The following is a 25,161-nucleotide window of genomic DNA, read 5'->3' as shown; positions in this document are numbered from 1 at the left end:
TTAACCTGAGCGTCATGAGATTAACTTGAAAAAGGGCTATAATTCATGTGTCATTCATGAAATCATGCACTTGCACCCGTCTGGTCAAAGTATACTGCCCTACAAAGTAGCTACGTTTTTGGACACACCAACTTATTTGTGTATCCCAAAGGTCAAATTAGCCTTTGTGATTTTGGATAAACAATTACCTCAAGAACAGATATACAATTAGTGTAATATAACTTATATGCCGATATCTCATTTGACTGACCAGTTGAAACGCTTTTAAACACATTTATCAGTTACTGTAATCAGTTTTTCGTGGTTGCTGCACTTTGGCTTTGTGGGGCAGTATAGTTAGAGGCTAATCTATATCTGGAAGGTCCAAGGTTCAATCCCCACAAAAACCAAAGGGCTCCTCCTGTTTAAGTGTACTTGTGCGCTTATCCTCTGGTGTCATGCATACATGCACAGTATATTAATCTCATATGGTTATGCAAAGACATACTGTACTGTACATTCTAAAATACTATTGCATTATATATGGCGACTTAATGTTCCATCTTCTTAAACAAATGTTAGTTCAGTCTGCCACGTCTCTCTCTCTCTCTCTCTCTCTCTCTCTCTCTCTCTCTATCTCTCTCTCTCTCTCTCTCTCTCTCTCTCTCTCTCTCTCTCTCTCTCTCTCTCTCATATTTTCAGTGAATAGGTTTGGTGTAAAGGGAAAAGAAAGGACAGGGCCAAGTAAAGACCCTGGGGGACCCCTTGTCAATGAAGTATATTAGGTTTTAACAGGTTAAATTAACACTCAGGACCAGAAAAAGCGACTTCCACTCGCTCAAAATGGTTACCGCTCCTTGAAATGCATTTATCGTGCGCCGTCTGAACATTCTGTACTTAAAAGCGTCTGCCCTTCCTGTAACCTCTTCTTTTTCTCCACTTATTATAGGAGAAAAAAAAGAAACTATCGTCCTACGAGCTTCAAAATCCACGGCAGAAACCTCGGGGGGACGTCAATGATTTTCCACTCTGATAAAAATGACCAGAAAAGTTTGTGTGTGTGTGTGTGTGTGTGTGTGTGTGTGTGTGTGTGTGTGTGTGTGTGTGTGTGTGTGTGTGTGTGTGTGTGTGTGTGTGTGTGTGTGTGTGTGTGTGTGTGTAGTGTACACAGTCAGAGAGCAGCCTGTTTGCTGGTATTAAACTGATGAATCATGATGAATAAGGAACTAGGCTACCTACCAAGCCTTTGAGCAACAGGTTTCTCTGTAGAGGAAACTTTCTGTTAGGAATGCTTGTATTTATGTTTACATTATAACTATACAAATGATTATACACTGTTATGAAGACACAGCCTTTCATAACACATGATTTACTGCACTGGTTTGTAAAATGCGTAATTTCAACGACCCCCAAATTAATTAATTAATGTAATAGGCCAGGGACAAACTATTTTGTGCTAGAGACCCCCATACAAGATGTATGTTGTTAAAATGTTTCTAAACCATTCAAAATGTATTTATTTATAAATTGTTTTGTGCTTTTCTGCCTTTATTGGATAGTACAGTTGAGAATGACAGGAAACAGGGAGAAAGAGACAGGGAGTGACATTTAGCATTGTCGTCAGGCTCGGGAATCAAACCGGCAACTGTACAGTCCATAATCTGCACCTTAAACATATTCATAACATGAAAAAAACATTAAAATGTTATGTTTTGGTTTGCTCACCCTTCTTCTTCTTGCCGAGAGTTTTGAGTTCAATCTGTGAATATGTCACATCACTGGATTCAGCTGCAGCCTCGTCTGAAAGAAACAACATAAAGTAGACATACATGTAAATTAAAGTACTGTTAATCTCTACAACTCTGTCAAATGAAACTGCTGCCTCTTTGTAAACACATTTAATGTCGATTTAATGTTGTTAATGAACCTTCAGTTGCTTCATAGACGTTGGTGCCACCTACTGGTGAAGGTAAGCTTGATCAGTTTAATTCATGGTGGCGCTGTAACAGGCAGATTCACGTTTTGGCCTATAAATAGGCCTACATAGGCCAAAACATGAATCTGCCTGTTACAGCGCCACCATGAGGCTGATTTGAGAAATGTAGGGTGGCATTTCTTCCTTGGCCTAGTGGGGATGTGCAAACAAAGTTTCATGGAGGCTGTGCTCATGACTATTTACTAATGGATCAAATGCCCCCGCCCCCCAGTTAAAAATCACTAAATCATTAAAAAAAAACGATAGAAAGCAATACATGATTCATTTTAACACTCATCTTTTAATTATTATCATTACAAACTAATCAAATAACCCTTGTTGTAAAAAAAAAACAAAGTTGTTCTTTAAGTTGAAACTATCAGTAAACATGTTGATTGGTTTTAAACACATTTAACAATATGAAACTAATTAAAATGTATTTGCTTATGTAAAACAAATGCCTGGTTTTATAGTTGCTCATTCATTCATTCATTATTCATTCTATCACTGAAATTCCATTATTTATTAGCTGGTATGTGATTGATTGATTGATTGATTGATTGATTGATTGATTGATTGATTGATTGATTGATTGATTGAAGGGCTGACCATGCTGAAGTGGGGCGTGTCCATCGTCTGGCCTTCCTCTCTGATTGGTCCTCTGGTCTGCTGCTATGCTCTGATTGGTTCCCTGGGACTCGACATATCTGTTTAAAGATAAACATTTAGCAACATAAAGCAGTAAACAGTTTGAAGATCAGACAGACAGTCTGAACCCTCATAGTTCACTCATTAGTTGTATATAAATGTTGTTACTAGAGTTGTTTTTTGTCATAGTTATTATTCTACACATTAAAACACATTTTAACATAATTAAATGAGCATAATTCCCAGATCATGATGAGTAGATAGATAGAGTTCAGTAGTTTATTAACTTCATAACTCAGACAGTAGGTGTGTGGTTCTTCCACAGAAGAACATGAAGCAAACAAACTAATATAATAATCAACAGCATCAATATTTAACACACACACACACACGCACGCACGCACGCACGCACGCACGCACGCACGCACGCACGCACGCACGCACGCACGCACGCACGCACGCACGCACGCACGCACACACACACACACACACACACACACACACACACACACACACACACACACACACACACACACACACACACACACACACACAGCAGTCAGTGGATTACAGGTGTTTCCTACAGACAGATAGTTGTACATACCTGATACAACATGAATCTGTAATAAAGAGTGAAATATGTTAAATATTGTTTTACACTGTAAACCAGTCCTCTGTGTACAATGTCACTACATATTGTAGCAGGGATTGATAAATGTATTTATTAATGTATTTATGTATATAGAATGTGAGTAGTCAGTCAGTTGTAACCTTTATCTTTTCTGTATCTACACAGCAGGATCAGTAGGATGGTCAGTAGAATGACAACTATTAGTCCTACAATCAGACCCACTACATGTAGAGAACTCTGTTCCTCTGATCCAGACCCTGAAACCAAAATAACATAAATAGATTTTAGTGTTAATTAGTATTTGATGATGTCCAACTAGCCAATCTGAGCTCCCTCCAGCAACAGTATGGGATCTTGTGTCTACGTACTTGCACAGCTGTCATGCATTATAAGATCAGTGACATCATATAGTGTTTTAATGGGGGAAGTTAACTGAGAATATCATGTCAAATGATAGGAAATACATTCAGGCAGAACAGCAGAAGTCTCCCTAGTTGCGTCTGCTCCGGTCTGCTCTGAGTGGACAGCCCTATAGCCATAAACCTGATTTATAATTAGGGCCCTACCTTGCATGGCGCCTTACCCCTACACATTCTAGGCTTTTGTTACTTTTTTGAAAAACATTTTAAATAGTTCAAATAGCAGATCTACAAGCTGACAATGTGTTGATGTAGATCGGTTATTTGAACTATTTAAAAATATTTTTCAAAATAGTAAAAAATGCTTTCAAAGTTTAGGCATAAGGGGTAAGTCGGCGCGCAAGGTAGGGCCCTTAGTTTTACAACCGTGTCAATATCAGATGTACAAGCACACAGGTTTCTGATGCAACACACTATGAGCTTGTAGATCGACGTGCGCGCAGCACCGTCGTACGGTAAGGCATGACTGCACCGTCATACAGTAAGGCATGACTGCAGCACTGCTTTATTGACACAGGGGTATTTTTTGAATACCTTAAAAAAATAAAAGAGTTTATTTAACATGGCATAAGGTAGAAAATTATTGTTCAAACAATTTAAATTATATATTCAACATAAACAAATCCACCTTGGATTGTTAGAATGCCATTTCTACAGTAAAGCTCTGATCTATGATGATGCACTATGATTACGTGTGCGTGTGACAGTGCCTGCGACAGTGCCTGCGCGTGTGTGTGTGTGTGTGTGTGTGTGTGTGTGTGTGTGTGTGTGTGTGTGTGTGTGTGTGTGTGTGTGTGTGTGTGTGTGTGTGTGTGTGTGTGTGTGCGTGTGTGCGTTTGTGGGTTTGCGACGTGTCACGTGCGTGCGTGCGACAGTGCCTGCGACAGTGCCTAGGTTTCTTACCTAGAACTGTGAATCCTTTCTTGTCGCTGAATGTTGAGGTTTTGGGACGGGACAGTCTCTCACCCTGACACCAGTAGTCATCATGGTCAGAATCTTCTACTTTACTGATAGTGAGAATGTTTCTATCTATACGGTTTCTATCAGAGGTGATAACTACAGTTGAAGTCTCACCTCTGAACCATCTATAAGTCCAGTCTGTATATTCAGATTGTATTGTACATGTAACAGTCAGTGTTTCTCCAGTGTAAACAGGATCTGGTGAAAACCACACAGTAGCTGTAGGCAGAGCTGTGGACACAGAATTATCACATGATCAAACATGTTTATCTTTCAAATGATATACAGCATGTAGTGTCAAACAAGATAAATGAAGGACTGTCCAGAATCACATCACCACCTGGAGCAAGCATGTTTTAAATTGATCTGATAGTGATACATCATACAGTATAGTGTTTTTAATGGGGGGAGTATTCAATGAATGCATGCAAAGATATATATTGAGGAAATGTCCTGAGAAGTCATAAGTCACATCAATACATTAAATGATTGAGTAATGTGATGGCATGTGGATTTTCATTAAGTTTTGCTTTAAAGGAAATGTCAATGTAAGAACTCTAACCAGCCTTATTTACAACATATCCTGACAATGATGTGTTGATATAATGAAATATGTAGTGGAAATGCTTTCCATAGAATTATGATACAGGATATGCATGCCTTTCTTTATGTGTATAGAACTATAATTAAAGGTTTATAAATGGGTGTGTATATGAGTTTAAACATAATGTCAGTGATGAGTAAATGTTATGATATAATTTACCTGATACAGTCAGTCTGACTTTATTGCTGTGGTCTTGAAAATTGTAACATGTGTATTCACCACTGTGGCTTGGGTCTGTAGACGGAACTTTAAATTCATTCTGACGAGAGTCACTGCCTAATTGAGAACCATTGTGGTATAATCTATACCACTCGCTTGTCCTCATGTCACATGTGAATGTAACAGATTCTCCACTAAATATCTGGGACCTGTCTGGCTTCAGGGTCAGACCTAGAACACAAACACACAAACAGAATCAAACCAAATGTTATAAACCGTCTGTCTGTCAGTAAATCACAGTAACAAAGTTCAGTAGTTGCACACAGCATTAATAGTATACATAAATAATAATTGCTAGGATGCAGTCAGTACGTGGCAGGTGTAAATACTCTTACTGAGTAAATAAATAAATACATACACAAATAAAAACATAATGAATTAATCTTCACCTTGACTGTGTCCATAGCAGAACAAGCTGCTCAGCACTGAAACACATTTAATGAGACAATATCAAGTTAAACATAAATATAAATTATTCCTAATTAACATTGTATGTATCCATAACTAACACAACACCAACATAAACAGCTACAGTTGACTCAAGTTCAACATGATCAAATAACAATTAGGCTATTCTGCTGTTTTGTTGTATTAGTTGTATTAAAGGACAATTTTCGCGATCTTTCTTACAGTGGGCGGGGGCATTCTGTCCGGTGGCTAAATATGTCTTTTTTTTACACAATAACCCGGTGTTTTCTTTATTATTATGTACAGTAGCTCTTCTAACCCCCAATAACTCACATCTGGCCATCAAAGACCAAAAATTGCCAAAACTGTAGAAAGCAGTACATGAAAAAAAAATAACACTCATCTTTTATTTACTTTAATAACAAGCTAAAATATAAACATTGGTTGTAAAAAACTAAAGTTGTCCTTTAAGTTGTATTAACAGACTTTACCATCCAGATGCACAGTTATATTGTATTAGCATACAATATAACATACAGATTAGACAAAACAATAGAAAATGTTATTCTAAAATAAAAGTTACATACATTAACACAGCTTTAATATGAACTGCAAATGATGCTTGACCAAAGTTGACAGGATTGTTATCTCTCTTTCAGGCCATAAGTCAGGGTGGTGGAGATTATGTTTTTGCCCCTGTCTGTCTGTCTGTCTGTGTGTCTGTCTGTCTGTCTGTCTGTCTGTCTGTCTGTCTGTCTGTCTGTCTGTCTGTCTGTCTGTCTGTGTGCAGCTAATCTCGGAAACCATTGGACCAATCTGTGTCAAACCTTTCTTGTACAATGCCATGCCCCCCCTCCCCCCCATAACCCCATCATACAAGTAGTTCCTACCTGTAAGCCCCCAAATCGTCAACCCACCCTCCCCGCACACCCCCATCCCCCAAAGGATAACACAAACAGCCTTGTTTCCATTGTGGACCAATCAGTAAAACATGTGAATTGGGGCATGTGTTCTCTGTAGCTTCCTGTAGATGGCGCATGCACACCGTTTAGCCTAATGCATACTACACCAGAACAGGTGAAATTAGGTTGGTCTAGCTGGCTACAGACTACAATATGATGTAATTAGAGGTTCGGGAGGGCGGGATCAGAACTGATTTCAGGTGTTCTGAGTTGTGACTAGCTAAACTAGTTTAGCTATTGTGATTGGTCAGAAGTTGGTCAGACTTTCAGTGAAGCCATTGAAAAGCAGCAGTAGTTTGGAAGAGGACTCCCTCTTCCTTTGGTGTGTCGCCCTGGTGGTGTCTAAACCCTAACCTTTAACTAAACAAAAACTATGCCTAAACCTAACCTCACAGAAACGATGCATAACCCTAACCCTAACCTCACAAAAACTATGCATAACCCTAACCATAACCTCACAAAAACTATGCATAACCCTAACCCTAACCTCACAAAAACTATGCCTAAACCTAACCTCAAAACCACGTCCACACCGGGGAAAGAGAGAGCCCGAAACCTAAGCCAACTTCCAGGATGTACAAACACCTCTGAAATCTCTGTCTAGTGACCATTCATAAACACAACCTATCACTAGAAAGAGAAAACGTATATATATAAATGCCATGTGATGAACAACCTTTAATCAACCCCAAATTAGACTCATACGTTTAGGGGCCTTTATAGAGCGCACCTACAAAAGCACTATCACTTCTGCCCATTCTGCACATGTAATCATAATTTAAAATACCACTGCATATCGAGTCAAAGTGTGCAACACTTTATTTTATCTCTTTATACTTAAGGCCAAGGGTTCCCAAACTTTTCACGCGACCCCCCAAAATAATCATATTTGAACTGGGGACCCCCACCCTGACAAGCACTTGGAATTGTAGGAGTTGAGGCATTATATTTAGTTTGACTCAGTTCCACAGATAAATATTGTTCCACAGATGAGCTTGTACTGTAGATCGGCTATTTTCACAATGTTTGCCTCTTTCTTATATAATATTTGACAATTTGGCCAATTTGGTACACTTATACTGTACGTTGGTTTGTTTACTGTTGAGTGAGAAAACAATGTTGTACATTAAGATAAGCATCTGGGTAGGGTTTAACATTTTCCGGGAAATAGCTCATTTTAATTCCCGGGAATTTTCAGACCTTTTCCCGGGCTTCCCGGGAATTCCCGTTAAAGGGTAAAAAAAAAAAAGTGCCCACTAAAATGCATTTATATGTAGATACTTAAATAGCCAATTTTACATCGAGGTGCCCAAATGTCCCTATTGTGTCCACCTATGAACTTGCACTAATAATGACTTAAGTTGATTTTTTAAATCATATAAATATAATATAGTGCCCTGGCGGAGATCTGCCCTGTTGCGCAGCAGTGGGTGAAGACAATTAACTTAAACGAGCAGCTGTGCTGTGCACCCAAAACGCACTCAAACAATGTCAAACTCTAGCTGCTGAAATAAACGTTTCATTTGTATCATTATTGACAAGAGAATTTGCAAAAGGATTATTTATGTATTGCCCATCAGAGTGCCGGTGAGGTCACAGCTTATCTCTACTTTTGTAGGATATTGATAGCCTAAACTTGTAATTTGTTTGCAGTTATTAATTAATATTAGGCTACTTGCTGGATATTAAGACTACATTTTGGGATGTTGGCTGTATGTTGTCAAATGTATTAATCTAATATTTTGTTGTTGATCAAATGTCGGGTTTTGTAGTGTGATTTTGATGTGCACATGCATGCGCTGCCACTGACAATCAATGAGACAGACAGCTGTTGTGCAGTTCACTTGTTTTACTGGGTAGTTCTAGTAAAATGGTAGTTTGAACGTTCTAAAATGCAAGTGTAGGTAGGGTAGGCTACATTGATGATGATAAAAAAATCGGACCACATCGGTCTAATACTTCTCTCTCTCTCTCTCTCTCTCTCTCTCTCTCTCTCTCTCTCTCTCTCTCTCTCTCTCTCCCTCTCTCTCTCTCTCTCTCTCGCCCGCACTCTCTCTTGCTCTCTCTCTCTCTCCAGCTCTCCAGTCTCTCCTCTCTCTCTATCAAAAGCATTGCTTAGCTTGCGCGCATTTTAAGCTGGAATATAGGCTCGAAATCAAACCTACCCACTGTTTATGCAGCGTTTCACTTGATGTTGAATCTCAACTAGTCAACTGGTGTCTACCGTATTGACAGCAGAGGAAACGGTGAAATCAGCGTGCGCAGGGCAGGCATGGGGCATCACGGCCACTTGTGTTTCATTTTGTTCATTAGGCTACTGTTACATTCAGTGCGTCCCATATTGGTTCACAACGGGACGATGGGACCCTGCCATGGTCGGCAACGCGGCAATTAACTTGCCTAATTATAATAGTAATTCCTCCGCGCTGTAGATAGGCCTTTCTACTAATTAATATTCATTTCTAACAAGAAAAATAAAACGGGATCCCGGGAACCGAAGTCAGTTCCCGGGACGGTAAATAACCTCGGGATTCCCAGGATACCCGCATCCCTACATCTGGGGACCCCCCCCCAAAAAAACAAGACCCCCCAAAAACATTATTTGGGACTGCCCTGGGGGCACATATCTGTATAGTTGCATCATCACTGTTGTACTTTGGTTTGTTATTTTATTATTAGTAAATTAAAATATTGTTGAAACGATAAATCTACAGCAAGGTGAAAACATTGGTGGAAATCCTATATGAAAATCAATGACATCATAGATTCCATTGGTATGTTTTACTGTATTCAGATTCAGCAGCTAAACTTAACAAGTTTAGCTGCTGAATCTAGCTGTTTAAAGCAGCACTATGTAGTTTAGGGTATCAGTGGCCACACACAAATAACATGGCAGCCAACGTCTTTGACTTCATTACCCAAGATTCTCTTCAAGCATGTCTGGCGAGGACGCGCTGTGATTGGCCAGTCGTTGCTTTGACTAACTGTTCTGCCTTGGTGCCTCAGCAAATGCCAGGATGAAACTCATTGTCTCCCCTGTACATAGTAATACAATCAAGCCCCTAGCAGGGACCCCCCTGAGTCTATACATAGTAATACAGTTCAGCCCCTAGCAGGGACCCCCCTGAGTCTATACATGTATAGAAGGATGATTGTTATTGCATAAACAAACGTTATAGTTTTGTGGGACATAACATTCTATATAGTTATTAAAAAGTTACATAGTGCAGCTTTAAGTTCAACCACATAAATATTACTTCTGGTTCAAATACTAGTCCAATACACCTGTTAGTAATAATAGTGCTATAACCGACCCATTAGTAATAACATGTATATACTCACAGAGTAGAAGGCAGGGCAGAGAGCGCACCATCTTCTCCTCTCTTGTGATGAACAGCTCTGAAAAAACGACTTCCTATTGAAGTAACTTTATGTCGTATTAGAGAGAGAGAGAGAGAGAGAGAGAGAGAGTCTACTTCCTATCGAAATAGCTTCATGTGGTGTTGCTGCTGCTGTAGTGGGCGGGGGGGGGGGGGGGGGGGGGGGGGGTGATTTCAGCATGTTTTTAGAACTTCTTCTTTAGATTAATTCAGATAATAATCTTTCTTCCTCTTTATTGGAAGAGAGGCTGACATAAAGATGCAGCTCATTCCTTACATGTCTAAATACATTGTGAAATATGATTAAATATCTTATATAAAAATATATTCCTTGATTAGACACAGGGTCATGTCATGCACTTTCATGAATTGGAAAACAAAAATAAATCGCCAACTTGTCTTGTTCTAGGTCTCAACATTCCTGAGATATCAGTGGGAGAAGTGTATAGAATGCCAATTGTGCATATTATTTGTTCAAAAGAAGTTCTGTTTTATCTGATTTCTATTTAAATTCTGTATTTAGAATGTTTGGCTCCACAGCAGGGGGTCTGGTCACAAACTCCTGTTACTGTCAATCAGTCAACAGCTGTGTTTCCATGTAAGGACTGCTTCAGTTACTGTAGTTCTACTAATTGTGAAACTGTCAGTATAACTATGCTTCTCTGGATGCACTTTTGCCCTGTTGGGGGCTTGAGGGAGAGAGAGAGGGTTTGCCAGCCTTGACCATTAAGAGCTAGGCTGATAGGTGCTGCTGTGATGATCATCTTAGTTTCCAGCGTGAAACTAGTGAAATTTATTTTTTTGTCTACATGCTTCCGGTTGGGGGTCCTCACTAGGCTGCAAAAAAACTGCCCTCGGCCGAATTGGTCTGGCACCGCTCAGTTGTCATTGGATTTCACTTCCTCCGAAGTAGTGAGGGACCAATCAGGGCCCAGTATGCACATATGGGGCGGGTTTATCCCCAGAGGCATTTTTTTATTGGCCCCTTGGACATGCAGGTTCCACACATAGATTCCAGACTAATATCTACGCAGTGATATTAGTCTGGCCATGCCAGGCTACGTCCTCACTGGCAGGTGAGCCAATAGGGTACAACAGTATGTCCTCCCAATGGGGACGCGAGCCCTGCTTTCCCACCGGATCGTAGTAACACACCCCCTTCTGTGATGCACGCGGAACTGCATCGCCCCTAGCGGACTTCGCAACGTTCGGCACTGCGACTCGCTCGCCTTGCGGCTCGCTCGGCGGTGCCTCTCGTTGCTCAAGCCCGCCAGAGACGGCACGCCTGTGATGTTGTAACTGTTTTTTGCTACTATTGAACAGACTATTGCTGTAGTCTGTTCTCACCAAGTGGGCCGAGTGGTCCGCCTCGCTGGGGGCGACAAAAACTATGCCTAAAACTAACCTTAATCCCAATGAAATAATACCTAACCTCAATCCCAATAAGGTGTGACACACTAGACTAGATGAATATCAACATCAGTTGGAAGCCTGATGCTTAACGGTGCTGTGCACGCCATGGGGATACCTGTCAATGCAGGGGTTTGGGAGTTAATTAAAACGGTCCGCTCATGTGAGAGGCAGTTCCACGTGCGTCACAGAAGGGGGCGTTGCCAAGCTACTACTATGACCCGGTGGAAAAAGCTGATGCACAATGGGGACTCCTCACTGGCAGGTGAGCCAATATAGTTAGGGAATTTTAGCAATATGTGTGGACCATCATCCTGCGGCCGGACTTCCGGCCGCAGGATGATGGCGGCAGACTGAAAAGTGGCGTCCTCGCCTAAACCCTAAATCAAACTAATACTATGAAATAACAAATGTAAGAACCTAGAAAATAGAAACTCAAGCTGACGGGGAATGAACCTCAGATCTGGATTAACAACAACGACTTTTGACCGAAAAAAACAACAGCACCGTAAGATGTCTGACAAACAAAAGAAAGCAGCCTGTCTTAAGACAACAGAAGACAGCGAAATGAAACAACTATTACTGGATATAAAAAACTCCATCACGGCAGAGATTCAAGAATTCAGGTCGGAATTCAAAACTCACCGTGAAGAGACGGAGCGAGACATGAAGAAAATAATAGACCAAACAACGGAACTCCGCCTCATTACAGAGAAAACACAATCCAGGATGGATGATATAGAACACAGAGTGGGTGAGATACAACCCAGCTAGCAAAATATCGCACATTTCTGGCGTGAGGCCGTCTCCACGCCACGCCGACCGGGGCGTCCGCCGGGCGGGACACGCCGCGTCCACGCCGCGTCCTTGATCAGCGTGAGCCGCGCGTCACGCCGAGCCGCTAATCAGCCTCACTCCGGCGGAGAACGCCAACCGTGGCGTTCGTCGATAGCGGCCGGGTAGCGTAGCGCCGTCATATAATATGCTGTATATACCCCCCCTCCCTTTGGGAATCCCCCCTCCTCCCTTTCATCCCCTATATTTAGCGGCCATTGTTACACCCCCCCGCATTTGAGGTTTCTAAACATGTCAAGTAGCAATACAGAATAAGGTCCCCATCACACAGTTCCCCTGTATCTCTCTTTATCTGTCTAAGAACATGACATAATGCAGAAAATACATGGCCTACATGAAATAATGCAGCACAGACATTAACTCCATTGTTATGGTATTTATTAGAAAAGGAAGGCACAGAAATAATAATCCTAAAATACAAATGTATCACTTTAAAATGGCAGACAGTGAGAAAAGTATTCCACATAAAATTATCAATGATGTAATAATATGTGTGAAGTCAGACTGGTAATCAATAGCCTACTTAAAGTAACAAAACAAGTAAACATACCCATTGAGCAGAATGTCAAGTAAAAAATGCATAAGAATATTAAAAAATAGGAGATCTATGGTCCATTTGTACACTCAGAGTTGCAGACCTGTAAGGGTCCATTTGGTTTCATCTGTACACAGACTTTCAGACATGTAAAGGTCAATTTTGATTCCAAGTGTTACCGCTGTAGTTTGTCCTGGTGTATGTGTTTCTAGTTAACATGCCACAGACTCAGAGCCATATCAAAGCTACTGGAATGAATACAAAATGGGCCACTGTTCATTTAATTCAATTTTGGGTTCTGTGTGCTGGTGTCTGTGTCGCCCGCCTCTTTGACTCCTCTTCTTCCAAAGCCAATGCAGCTCCTTCATGTGGAACGCGTCACGTGAGCCACCCAACGAACGCCAACTGAGAGGGAGAGAAAGGAAATAAATTAGACAACGGTGGTGTTGGTACTTTAATAAGGACCCCCAATTTAACATGCATCAGGTCTACAGACCCTGTTAATGGCATGGCTATCTCTGAGACCCCAATTCATATAGTGAAATGTATGTTAATTTAACTCAGTGTGTAGAAACCCTTGATACATTGATCAGTTCCCCTCTTCTAATGCCTCACTAAATTTCCACACCAACACCAGGCCGACAATGTAACTTGTAATTTTCACATAATGTTCAACTATCATGACAGAGATTACAAGAGGGTTCAGGGATTTATGGTAAAATAAATGTGACGTGCTGTGAGCTTGTAGATTGGCTATTGTTGGATAACTGTGTAGTCACACCCTTACCTTGCAAAACGTGAGGTCCAAGAGGTTCTTGAATGTGGTCACTGCCCTCACCAGGTCAAACAGCGCTGCGTCTGGAACATACAGACACAGGGAGAGCGTTTAAGTAATCAAACCGTTTTTGTTTTTTTAGTCAGGCTCTAATTTATACTGTTATGCTGTACATTACTTCTAGACTCATGTTAGTTAAACCTACCATGGTTTTATAAGCTTGGTCATCACAGATGCTCCTCGATCTCTTCATCCCCACTGCTGTGACGCAGGAAATGACAAGCAGAAACATCTGAGAAAGAAAATTAAAAAGAAAAAGAGACGGGTTAGACACAATCAAAGCCGTATCATGCTCCATCGCACAACTGCTTGTAGATTGGTACAAAACAGATGGATTAGACTAGTTGATACCTGGTAGAGAGAATTTGGACACAAAGTGTTCTCATACTCCACAGGGAGGGTTGGACAGTTACAATTATAAGCACAGCAGCAACCCAGAACGCCACCTGAGAGAGAGAAGGGAGATAAATTAGACAGCCAATAAAAGTAATATTCTAAGCATGACTGTGATGTTGTCATTTTAATGTCAGACACCCAGTTATGCATTTAAGCCCTCATTTAGTGGCAATTCTATCTGAGATGTTTTACATCGAGTTGCATCGAATCTGTGTGTCATGCAGATAAGGCCCAGTTTTAGCATTACTGTAGCTATAGAAATGTGTTGACGATCCAAGCGCCATTGTCCCATGGTGAATTTATTTTCTTTGTTAGGGGGAAAACTAGTCAGGAAAAAACTACAAACAGTAACATACTAATATCAATGCAGGGTCTTAGCATTTTCTGGGGCCTGCATTTAGCTGCTAACCAGTGTTTAATAAAGTCATGTTTGTTGTTTTATTTTATGTAAAGGCTCAGCAACATCAGAACTCCACGATGAAAATATATAATCGTTGCCTTGTGCCTTCATACCTGAGGAGAACTCCTCTTGTCCAAAATGGTACAGCTGGGTTCCATGATGCTAACCTGGAGGTTATGCTGTATAGAGAGAAAGAAAAGAGAAGGAAAAAATACATTTAAGATTTCGGCTGTGGCATAAGATTGTAGATTGGCTATTTTCAGCAGCCAGTTCATTTAATGTAAAGCAAAATAATTAAGAAAATGAGCAGCCTTTCGTGTGTGTGTGTGTGTGTGTGTGTGTGTGTGTGTGTGTGTGTGTGTGTGTGTGTGTGTGTGTGTGTGTGTGTGTGTGTGTAAGCTTTTAGCTTAATTCTGCCTTATTCTAGCCTGAGCATGACATGAGCTTGGCGATCTATATAAATAAAATAAGTACAAGTATCCATAACACAGATTTGCCTACCAATCCATCGATCAACAGTTAGTATCATAACTCTGTGACGTGATTAAAAGTAATGTGGGTAGCAACCAGGAAAAGTCTAGTCAGTTAGCTACAGTAGGCTAGCCAGCTAGCATGCAAACAATGAAACAGACAGTGGGGGATGGGCTGTGCACCGTGCATAAACCTAAAATAAGATCGAATAAAACTATTATTACTGGCGTAAAAGTGAATTGACATATACATAAAGACACATAAAAGCTGAAACTCACCTCTTGGCTCGGAAAAATAACTTTGTTTGCAAGCTCTGGGCAGGAGTTACTGCCGACCGTTCACTGCAGTTAAAAAGGTCCGCCTTCCGTGTTGAGAGAGAGGGTGGGAGGAGTTGTGTGTGATACTTCTTAGTCCTCCGTCTGAGTAGCCCTCCGCTGGAGAACATATCTTCCCTTTCTTTTTTAACAAAAATGTACTATTTAATTTGAACATCGATATATCAGCGGTGATTTTTCCCTAAGGCGAGAAGGGTCAGGGTGCTGCTTGGTAGCAACCGGATGTTCTGTCGTTGCTCAAGGAACGGAGACAGTGTTGCCATGTCTGCTTATTATGAGCGACTTTGGGTTTGTTTGAAGACGCGTTGTGAGCTTGTACATCGGCTATTTTCAATATATATATATATATATATATATATATATATATATATATATGTATATAGGCCATGTGGCCTATTAGTCGCCACATGACTTTAGCCAATACACAGTTTTGGGCTTGTTTTCATAGACCTGGCTGCTTATTTCTCTCGCAAAATATGGCAACACTCAGTCATTTGATGTAAGCATCCGTTGCGTATATCCGGTGTATACCGCCACCTACTGAACTGGAGTATATTGAGTCCCTGTAAGGCCTAAATAAAGTATGTTTAGTGCTAATAATGAATTATACAACTTGATAATAATAATAATAATAATAATAATAATAATAATAATAATAATAATAATAATGGCTTACAGCTGAGGTGTATACCGCCACCTATTACCAGAGTGTGTATTATGAGTCCCTGCTGTACATAATAATAATAATAATAATAATAATAATAATAATAATAATAATAATAAGGGTAATAATAATAATAATAATAATAATAATAAGGGTAATAATAATAATAATAATAATATTGATAATAATAACAAGACACTTCATTATATATATTTTGTTTTAAATAAGCAAATACATCAGCTCTAAATTAGAATTAACAATGCAAGGAATAAATATAATAGCAACAGAATAAGAATAATAAAAACAACAAAGCTAAAAAAAACAACAACTGAGGAGCAATTAATCCTTGGAATTATTCAGTAGTCCTATTATCAGTATTATTACTGAGGTCACCTTATTTTGTTTTGAACACTAAATAACATTAATATACACGATTACAAATGGCTTCAGGTTTAGGGGGGAAAATGGCAAAAAAAAAAACAGTTTTTATAGTTTTACTTGTTGACTTTTTTGATAGTGTTTAATTTGGACTACTTTTTTATATAGTTTTACTTGTTGACTTTTTTGATAATGTCATTTGGATATTTGGATTATCTCTGTGCCTTTTTCTAATAATAAAAAAAAGTCTTTACTGCATTATTTCATGTACATCAGGGGTCAGCATACTCAGATACAGCAGGGAAGCTGCCAAAATGTTCTTATTTTTTATTACAATCATACGACTGTAGCTTTACAGACCCATACAGACAGACAGGCAGACAGACAGAGTTTATATAAATAGTTTTACGTTTCACTTTTTTAATGGTGTTGAATTTGTATATTTAGATTATTTCTGTGCTGTGATAGCAGTGAAAATGAAGTGATAGCAGTGATGATAGCAGTGATGTTCACCCAGTTTAATTTCAGGGACCCCAGTCCAATGGCATTTCTATCTTTGGGACCCAAATTCATCTTTATCTTTAATTAAAATCATTGTTAATTTAACTCTGAAACACGCACAACGTACAAGTTTCACGGGTCCATTTGGTTCCTTCCTATCATTTAGCTGGGGACCCCCTGGAACTCCCTCAAGACCCATGGTGGTCCCTGGACCCCACTTTGAGAACCAATGGTTACAGAATGTATAGGGAAAATTCAAAGCGTGGCATTAACAGCGTCAGGCGTCGTGACGCTGGCTGCAGACCGCCGCAGACTCTTCTAAAAGGCTACTCCGCCGGACATTTCGGTGAGCGAGACATCTCCGGCGTGAGGAGGGCGTGAGGAGGGTGATCCTCCGCTCGGCGGGGCCCGCTCTGTCCAGGCCGGCCTGACGTCAGTTGCAACGCCGATCTGCTAGCTGGGAAGACTCAACTATATCCCAAGAGCAAACCATCAAACAACTAAAGCAGGAAATGAATGAGATGGAGATAGAGATGGATTATTTAGAAAGTAAATCCAGACAAAACCGTGTGCGTATCTTTAATGTCACCGAAAAGAGTGAACGAGATGATATGGTGGGATTCCTGACAAAGTTATTCAATGAAGTACTGGAATTACCAGGAGAATTCAACATAATTCGAGCACACCGCATCTATAAGGAGAGCACAAAAGCCAGACCAATTATCGCCGCTTTCATGAACTTTGATACAAAGAAGAAAGTGATTCAAACGGCGTGGGGAAAGAAACAAGTGCTGTTTAATGGAAATAGAATATACCTCGACCACGACCTGACCACCAAAGTCAGGCAGAAGAGAGCCTTGTATAAGCCGATCAGAGACAAACTACAGAGGGACAATATACGTTCTTTTATCATCGCACCAGCCAAGCTGAAAGTGTTCAACACAGACGGATCAGCGACGATCTACAGCAGCCCAGAGGAGGCGTCGGAGGCTTTGGAATTACGCGGATCAACTGCAAGTCCAAGTGCAAAAGACGACCCCCTGGAACACATGAGGAACCAGGAGACTCTACTAGGCCCCCACCGCCTGAATGGATCACTGTGAATTAACCACTACTGCGAGGATAACGGTCACTGACATAAAAGACGAACAAACGGTTAAATGAAGTGCGCCGCAGTTTGGGAATGAAATGGAGACACGTGAGTGACATTCCCCAGAAATGACATTGCTTCAATCATAAGCGTATATTCTTTAAACTCAGTTGTATGACGAGCAGTCAGGGCCTCTAGTCTCTGTTCTACTTCTCCCCACTGACCCTCTCCCTCTCTCTCTCTCTCTCTCTCTCTCTCTCTCTCTCTCCTTTTTTCTTTCTCTCTGTCTTTCTCTCTCTCTCTCTCTCTCTCTCTCTCTCTCTCTCTCTCTCTCTCTTTCGCCCGCGCTCCCGTCCCCTAGCGCGCACTTGCGCGTCGGGGAAACGGAGCGGGGGTGGGCGGGGGTGGGTGGGAGGGAGGATGTGTTGGAGGGGGGGGGGGGGGGGGGGGGGGGGGGGGGGGGGGGAGGTTAGAGTAGTGGACGTACCCCCACTCATGTCTATGTTGTGTGTGTGTGTGTGTGTGTGTGTGTGTGTGTGTGTGTGTGTGTGTGTGTGTGTGTGTGTGTGCGTGACGTCTGTGTCTGTCTGTCTGTCTGTCTGTCTGTGTGTGTGTGTGTGTGTGTGTGTGTGTGTGTGTGTGTGTGTGTGTGTGTGTGTGTGTGTGTGTGTGTGTGTGTGTGTGTGTGTGTGTGGTGTGTGTGTGGGGCCATGATGTAGATATGAATGAGTGCACAGTATGGGTAGTAATGTTTGGATGTGTATAAGCTCTGTGTATGTATGCATGCAGGAGGTTATGTATAGGTTTAGACACTAAGCTATTTTATGGTGTGTGCATGGCCATATGTGCAAGTGAGGGAAGCGGATCTAAATAACCATGTAGAGGTAAACAGACAAGTGGAAAGCCATACATGGCGAAGTACATCACCCTCTAAGTAGGACCCTGGTCGCCCCTTAATACATTGAGTACTTTCATTGTTTACTTATCTTAAATGTTTTTTGTTTTTGTTTTTTCCTGCCCTTTCGTTTTCTCTGTCTCTTTGTGTGTACAATAATTGAAGGTTTTGAAAAGATAAGTTCATGAACTATGTTCTTAAATAAATAAACTGACATAAGTTAAAATAGGAAGAGAGTAATTGGTGATTTAGCCACAATGTCAGAATTGAACTTTAAACAGAGAAGGTAATGTTTAAAAGACAGATATAATTTTGGGTCCCAAAGATGACCATGAACATGAACGGATATTGAATCTCTTTTTGTTTTTACTTTATAAGATATTTTGTTATATGCTCTGCATGGTTAAAGTACATTTGAAAATACACCACGAGATACTGTAAAAAAAAAAAAAAAAAAAAAAAAACAGTAAGGACAGGACACATTAATATTATTATGACTGTTAATACTATTGATATTATTATTAGTTTATTTGTATCAACATGATTAGACATGACCCTCTTTTTGTTATGAATACCTTTTAAGGGGAGAACTCCCCTACTAAATGTCTTTTTCTTTTTTTTGTTTAAGATTCTTTTAAATCTATTTTTTTTTAAAGAAATAGCATCTGGAAGAGTGAGTTTCAGTTCTTAGTTAATTAATGGGGCGACTGATCATGTTTATGATTTTGTTTATTAATTTATGGTTGCTTTGTCCTTCAACACCAGCACTATTATTATTATTATTATTATTATTATTATTATTATTATTATTATTATTATTATTATTATTATTATTATCACCATTAAAATTACTATTAAGTTATCTTTGTTCGTTTAGGTCCACACAGCTTATTGAGACGGTAATGGAACATAAGGTTGAAAATATTAGAAATCTAGGCAGAAATTTAACGGGGGTAAAAGGGAGAAGGACACATATTGTAAGAAATAACTAAAGGAAAGATTAAGTGTTCATCCTCGTTGATAGAACACATACTTAACCATGCAATGATGAACGCATGGACAGGTAAAGCAAGCTACTCAAGTAAAGGAGTACAAAACCAGGAAGTCATTTTAAGGTTTTCTTTTTTTTCACACACAGTAAGATTAGGTTTTTTTACCCCCCTCTATGTTGCCAATACCCATGTTGTCCTATATAATCGTGCAGTAGAATATCTCATTATAATTTGAATATCATTTCCCTAAATGTCAACGGCCTCAATAATTATGTCAAGAGAAAGAAAATCCTCCAACAACTGAAGAGAGAAAAGGGAGACATATTGTTTTTGCAAGAAACTCACTTAACACAAGCAGAACATAAAAAGCTAAGTAAAATAACAAATGCACAAATATTCTCATCCTCCTATAACTCCAAAAGAAGAGGAGTTGCCATAATCATAAATTCCCATATTCCCTTTGAAAAAATAAAATGTATACAGGATAAAGAAGGAAGATTTGTTATGGTAGTAGGAAAAATAGAAAAAACGGAAGTATCCTTGATTAACGTCTATTATCCACCAGATGAAGGTTCTGACTTTATGACTCAGTTGATAGAGGTAATAATAACACAGGGGAAGGGAATAATTATGATTGGTGGCGACTTTAACTTAACGCTTCATAACGCGGATTCAACAGCGGGAACACATAGGACAGGAAAAACAGCTAAAATTCTAAGAAGAATATGTGCTGAGACAGGATTAGTAGATGTATGGAGAACATTACATCCAACAACTAAAGACTATACATATTACTCTGGTAGATATTCCTCCTACAGCAGATTAGATTATTTCTTTATGTTTAAAAAAGATATTTCACTAGTTAAACAATGCGTTATCGGAACAAGGACATTATCAGATCATGCAACCGTGACCTTAAAAGTGGCGCTAAATTTAAAAAAGGGGAAAAATCTATGGAGAATGAACAACTCACTCCTGCAGGACGTGATATTTAAAGAAAAAATTAAAAAATGTTTTCAAGAATATTTTGAATTAAATAACACAGGGGAAGTAAATGAGATTATGGTATGGGAAGGAGCAAAAGCGGTCCTAAGGGGAGAAATAATAGCCTATTCATCAGTAAAGAAGAGAAACCAGGAACAACTTAAAAATGAACTTCAAAGACAAATAAAATTATTCGAAGATAAGCACAAACTTAACCCCAACATAGAGAATACTATACAACTAAAGAGGAAATGCTCAGAGTTAGATAGATTACTAACGGAGGAAATAGAGAGAACACTTATATTCACAAAACAAAGAAACTATGATGGAGGACCAAATTCAATTAAAATCTTGGCATATAAGCTGAAGAAACAAACTAGTAGATCATATATTACTAAATTAAAAGATGAGACTAACACATTTGTAACTGAGAAAGAGGAGATAGCAGAAACATTTGCAAAATTTTATGAAAACCTATACAGGGACGAATTAGGAGAAAGAGACGCAACAAAAATGGAAACTTATTTAAGAAAACTCAAACTCAAACAAGTTACGCCCCACCAGAATGGATCTTTAATAAAACCAATAACAACAGAGGAAATAACAAGACAAATAAATAGACTTAAAAAAGGTAAGACCCCAGGCGACGATGGTTACACAAATGAATTTTATCAAGAGTTTCGAGAATTAGTGATACCAATCTTACATAAAGTTTATAATTTTGCATTAGAGTCGAACAACTGGGCGCCAACCTGGAACTCATCGGTAATAACAGTTATTCCTAAAGAAGGTAAGGACCCGACCGAATGCGCATCCTATAGACCAATAGCACTATTAAACACTGATCAAAAAATATTATCCTCAATAATAGCTGAGAGACTAAAAGAAATAATGGAAACCATAATAAATAGAGACCAATGTGGTTTTGTGCCAAACAGGTACTTAGCGAACAACATAAGACGCACGTTAAATATAATGGAATATTCACAAAAGGACAAAAAAGATCTACTTCTACTAACGATTGATGCAGAAAAAGCGTTCGATAGGGTCCTTTGGCCTTATATCTTCAACACAGCAAAAGCTTTTGGTTTCCATCCAAAATTTATTGCATGGTTAAAATTAATGTATAAAGAGCCTGTAGCACAAGTGAAGGTCAATGGTACCCTATCAAGACGTTTAAAAATACACAAAGGGACTAGACAGGGAGACCCACTCTCGGGTTCAATTTTCGCAATGTGTATGGAAAGCTTAGCCGAAGCGGTGAGACAGCAAAATCGCATTGAAGGAGTAAAAATAGGAAACGAGGAGCACAAATTAGCAATGTACGCTGATGACGTCATTATGTATATAACATCACCAGAAACATCACTACCGGCATTAAAGGAAACGATAAAAGAATATAGTGAATTTTCAGGATATAAAATAAATGAAACGAAATGTGAATCGATAACAATTGGCAATTGGCAATGAATTAACACAGACAGCGAAAAACAATTTTAAACTAAAATGGAATCTGGAGCAAATAAAATACTTAGGTATTTTCATCCATAAAAACCTGGACAAAATGTACGAGGCTAACTATCAACCGTTAGAAGATAAGATTAAGCGTCAATTGAGCACGTGGAAAACGATACCAGAATCCATCTTTAGTAGAATAGACACAATCAAAATGATGATTCTCCCACAATTCCTCTTCCTCTTTCAGGCACTACCAATCAAAATCCCTATAACATCTTTTAAACAATGGAACGGCTTAATCTCAAATTTCATATGGAACTATAAAAGAAAACGAATAAAATTCAGTAAACTAACTAAAGCAAAGGACTGTGGAGGCTTAGACGTACCTAATTTACAGAATTATTTTAATGCAACACAAATAAACACAATAATGACATGGTCAGATAATAGAGCAGAAGCAAAGTGGGTGGAGAAAAAAACGTCTGAAAATAAATAACGACCTAGTATATTTTCGAGAAATGGTATGGGACCCCCAATTTGAACCAAATAAAACAGACAATATATTGCAAGAATGGGCTTCAAAAGGATTAAAAACATACTTACAAGTGCTGACAAACAATATAATAAACTCATTTCAATTATTAATATCCAAATACAGGATACCACAAAGGAATTTTTATAAATACTTGCAAGTAAGGACATATTTTTTCCAAGTTTTTAAGAACGCAAAGTACTAAAGAAATGCATCCTTTAATTGCTTTTCTGATCAAAAACCACCAGAACGTACCTAAAAACACCTTGTCAAAAATATATAAAATCCTCCAAAACAATACAAACACAAATGATAGTATACAATTAAAATGGAATGCTGAAATAGGAGATCAAATGAATGACATGGAGTGGAAACAAGTATGCAGAGAAATTCATAAAACAACTAATTCCAAATACTGGAGAGAATTCGCTTGGAAACTATACACTAGATTCTTTATTACACCAAACGTCCTCTCCAAAATAAATAAATCTGCTACATCGGCATGTTGGAGAGAATGTGGCGAGATAAGGGCAAACCACTCGCACATTTTCTTCTTCTGCCCCATCCTAAATTCTTTCTGGAAATCAATTATAGAAGATATAACTAAGATTTTTAATTTGAAAAGAACACTCAACCCTGTAAACATTATTTTGGGGAAATTACCGTTAGAATTAACGCAAGAAATGGACAAATACATATATAGAATCCTCCGAACCGCAGCCCTTAAACAGGTAACAAGGAACTGGCTGACGCCTGCAAGTCCAAGGCCTAAAAAATGGAAAGAAACAGTACAGGAAATATATGAAATGGAGAGAATAACCTTTCGAATTAGGAACAATGAACCTGAGTTTAATAGAAGATGGAGCCAATGGACAAATTATTGGGCCAGGTGACTAAGTTGGGAAAATGAGTGAGACCCAGCACCGACCCCACATCGGAAGTTCGGGCTGTGATCTGTTACTTAGATTATATACGGGAAATAAAAAATAAAAAAAACGTATTGGCAACATAGAGGACACTCTCCCCCCCCCCCCCCCCCCCCCCCTTTTTTTTTTAGGTTTAATTTGTTAAGTTAGTATTATTAAATACCACTAGTAGTATCACCATTATAATTTAATAGGTATCAGTATTAAGATATCTTGCATTAATTGATGTGTAATTACCTATTTATTTTTATTTATAGTTATTACTTTCTGATTACTGCATTTTATTGCTTTAACACTGGGTGTATAGATAGAAAAAAGAAAAAAGAAAAAGAAAATGTTTGCAAGAAGATAAAGAATGAAATGTAAAATGAAATGTAAACATGAATAAATCTTGCAATAAAAGTATAAAAAATAAATAAAAAAATGTGTGGACCATCTGTGAAAAAATGTACTACCAATAGCTTTCTTCACCAATGTGTTCTTATAGGTGTCTAGCATCACCTCTCAATTAATGCAAACCCAAATCCTCGTGGAAAATCCTGGAGAGCCAATCAAAGTTAAGGAGCCCAGAGGGCTTTGGTGAAAAATATTTAAAAAAATAAAAGTCTAAAATGAACTTGTGAGGTGTCTAACTAGGGGTTTTCAGGGGTGCTGAATCCATTCCAACCATTATTTTTGAGTAAAAATGTCTCCCTGGCCATCTAATATTGGTATATTGGTTATTGTTAGTGTATAATCAGTGTATAATCAATGGTAAGGGATTGGGGTGTTGTTGAATTGATTCTATTCTGAAAACAAAATAAGAAAATATTGCTAAACACTTGATGAGAGTTTACTGTGCACATGCTCAGTGGGATACACTGTCTGAATGTGGGAAAGGAGCGGGAGTGTTGCATCCTGGCAAATATGTCTGGACGATTTTAAGGTACGGTAGTTTATCTACTTTTTGCATTTATTTTCCTCTGCTGGCAAAGTTTTTGATTACTGTGAATTTAGATGTCAATTTTCTCTAGCCTATTGCTTACATTGAACAACCATTAGTTAAACAATCATGACACTTGTCTTTTAGTAGACAACATGGAAGAGGATTCTGTAGCTTGTGGCTTAAGGTGCTTCATCTGTGGTGGTCCTGAGACTGAGATTCAAAAGTCACCCAAAAAGGCTATGCACATTTTTTGTCTTATTCTGAGAGTGTGGATGATGCAGCATTAATCAGAAGACTTCATGAGGACTGGAAAACTGAGATGACCCCAAACTAAGATACCATTTGGAATGCAGGGATCGAGTTTACCGTCGTGCAAACTTTGTACCGTCGTTCT

The 25,161-nt window shown here is 39.1% G+C and overlaps 1 protein-coding gene and 1 long non-coding RNA gene across 2 annotated transcripts in view; both read right to left on the bottom strand.

Annotated features, from left to right (window-relative positions):
- Positions 1-1,705: 1,705 nt before the first annotated feature.
- The window catches only part of LOC311041314, a 49,470-nt gene continuing 26,014 nt past the window's right edge, over positions 1,706-25,161 (bottom strand). Inside the window, exons 2-5 of the long non-coding RNA XR_014600396.1 lie at positions 3,374-3,490; positions 3,207-3,222; positions 2,564-2,661; positions 1,706-1,779 (exon numbers count right to left, since the gene is read on the bottom strand). This is a non-coding gene — a long non-coding RNA (uncharacterized lncRNA). The remainder of the gene's footprint in view (positions 1,780-2,563; positions 2,662-3,206; positions 3,223-3,373; positions 3,491-25,161) is intronic.
- LOC311041315 (uncharacterized protein) lies at positions 4,879-10,184 on the bottom strand (the record flags this gene model as incomplete). The annotated part of the gene is made up of 4 exons (XM_084086216.1): positions 10,148-10,184; positions 5,825-5,860; positions 5,376-5,606; positions 4,879-4,952 (listed from the first exon to the last, which is right to left on the bottom strand). The coding sequence occupies exons 1-4, from the start codon at positions 10,176-10,178 to the stop codon at positions 4,879-4,881; spliced, it is 372 nt and encodes a 123-aa protein (XP_083942342.1). The 5' UTR covers positions 10,179-10,184.

Source organism: Gymnoscopelus microlampas (genome assembly GCF_963454915.1).
Source record: "Gymnoscopelus microlampas genome assembly, contig: SCAFFOLD_137, whole genome shotgun sequence".
Taxonomy (NCBI): domain Eukaryota; kingdom Metazoa; phylum Chordata; class Actinopteri; order Myctophiformes; family Myctophidae; genus Gymnoscopelus; species Gymnoscopelus microlampas.
The sequence above is the reverse complement of the archived record's forward strand: the minus strand, read 5'-3'. Positions and strand labels throughout refer to the sequence as shown.